The 1,841-nt window shown below is 34.9% G+C and overlaps 1 protein-coding gene across 1 annotated transcript in view; it reads right to left on the bottom strand.

Moving 5' to 3' along the window:
• Nucleotides 1–527: 527 nt before the first annotated feature.
• The window catches only part of LOC106472659 (hemicentin-2-like), a gene marked incomplete at its 3' end in the record, with an annotated part of 26,183 nt that continues 24,869 nt past the window's right edge, over nucleotides 528–1,841 (bottom strand). The window contains exon 5 of the mRNA XM_022401217.1: nucleotides 528–824. Coding sequence (XP_022256925.1) covers nucleotides 528–824 — 297 coding nt within the window. The remainder of the gene's footprint in view (nucleotides 825–1,841) is intronic.

The raw sequence follows: 1,841 nt of genomic DNA, 5'->3' as shown, positions 1-1,841 counted from the left end.
CTTTAATATTACCCGTGCTTTACACAGTGAAGTAATGACTTTCTCTTTATTTCTAATTAATATTACCTGTGTTATACACAGTGAAGTAATACGACTTTCTCTTTATTTCTACTTTAATATTACCTGTGTTATACTACAATACTATATCTGATCGGTATCTCACCCCCTAATAGTTAATAAACACTACAATACTATATATGACCGGTCTCTCACCCTCTACTAGTTAATAAAGACAACAATACTATATCTGACCGGTCTCTCACTATAATGATTGATCTAATCGGATTCATCTTCTACAGGATAATAAACCCTTAAAACGAACATTAAGGTTTATTTTATCCTTCAACACGACGTTTCTTAACGGGTATTATCGTTACTTACAGTGAATATTAAGGTTTATCTCGTCCTTCAGTAGGACGTTTCTACTTAACGGGTATTATCGTTACTTACAGTGAATATTAAGGTTTATCTCGTCCTTCAGTACGACGTTTCTTATAAGATACTTAACGGGTATTATCGTTACTTACAGTGAATATTAAGGTTTATCTCGTCCTTCAGTACGACGTTTCTTATAAGTGGATTCTGAGCTTTACAAATCAGGGTTTTGTTGTTATCCAAAATAGATGGTTTAAATGTTAATATGCTTGTTGTGACGTTTCCATCTACTGAATTACTCGACTTGACATTCCTTAGGCTCCTGCCATCTTTCCACCACGTGACGACAGCAGCAGGGCGGGAACCGATAGCCTGACATTCCAACTTGGTCGTCTTTCCGGCTTTAAGGATCGCTTGTTCCTTCTCGATCCTGACAGCTAACGGTCTAACTAAGAAACCATGATCAGTGTGTTTTAAAGGCAATCGAATACTTTTCATGTTGATAAAGGAAAATTCTTTTCATAAAAGAAGGTAATATTAAAGTAGAAATAAAGAGAAAGTCTTATTACTTCACTGTGTATTACACAGGTAATATTAAAGTAGAAATAAAGAGAAAGTCTTATTACTTCACTGTAATACTATATCTGATCGGTATCTCACCCTCTACTAGTTAATAAACACGTAGTGTTTATTAACTAGTAGAGGGTGAGATACCGATCAGATATAGTATTGTAAAATACCGGTCAGGTATAGTATTGTAGTGTTTATTAACTAGTAGAGGGTGAAATACCGGTCAGATATAGTATTGTAGTGTTTATTAACTAGTAGAGGTGAGATACCGATCAGATATAGTATTGTAGTGTTTATTAACTAGAAGAGGGTGAGATACCGATCAGATATAGTATTGTAGTGTTTATTAACTAGTAGAGGGTGAGATACCGATCAGATATAGTATTGTAGTGTTTATTAACTAGTAGAGGGTGAGATACCGATCAGATCTAGTATTGTTGTGTTTATTAACTAATAGAGGGTGAGAGACCGGTCAGACCTAATATTGTTGTGTTTATTAACTAATAGAGGGTGAGAGACCGGTCAGATCTAGTATTGTTGTGTTTATTAACTAATAGAGGGTGAGAGACCGGTCACATCTAGTATTGTTGCGTTTATTAACTAATAGAGGGTGAGAGACCGGTCAGATCTAGTATTGTTGTGTTTATTAACTAATAGAGGGTGAGAGACCGGTCAGATCTAGTATTGTTGTGTTTATTAACTAGTAGAGGGTGAGAGACCAGTCAGATCCAGTATTGTTGTGTTTATTAACTAATAGAGGGTGAAATACCGATCAGATATAGTATTATTGTGTTTATTAACTAGTAGAGGGTGAAATACCGATCAGATATAGTATTGTAGTGTTTATTAACTATTAAAGGGTGAGATACCGATCAGATATAGTATTGTAGTGTTTA

This window comes from Limulus polyphemus, unplaced genomic scaffold, assembly GCF_000517525.1.
Source record: "Limulus polyphemus unplaced genomic scaffold, Limulus_polyphemus-2.1.2 Scaffold5499, whole genome shotgun sequence".
NCBI classification, from domain to species: Eukaryota; Metazoa; Arthropoda; class Merostomata; order Xiphosura; family Limulidae; genus Limulus; species Limulus polyphemus.
This window is presented reverse-complemented; position numbering and strand designations above follow the sequence as displayed.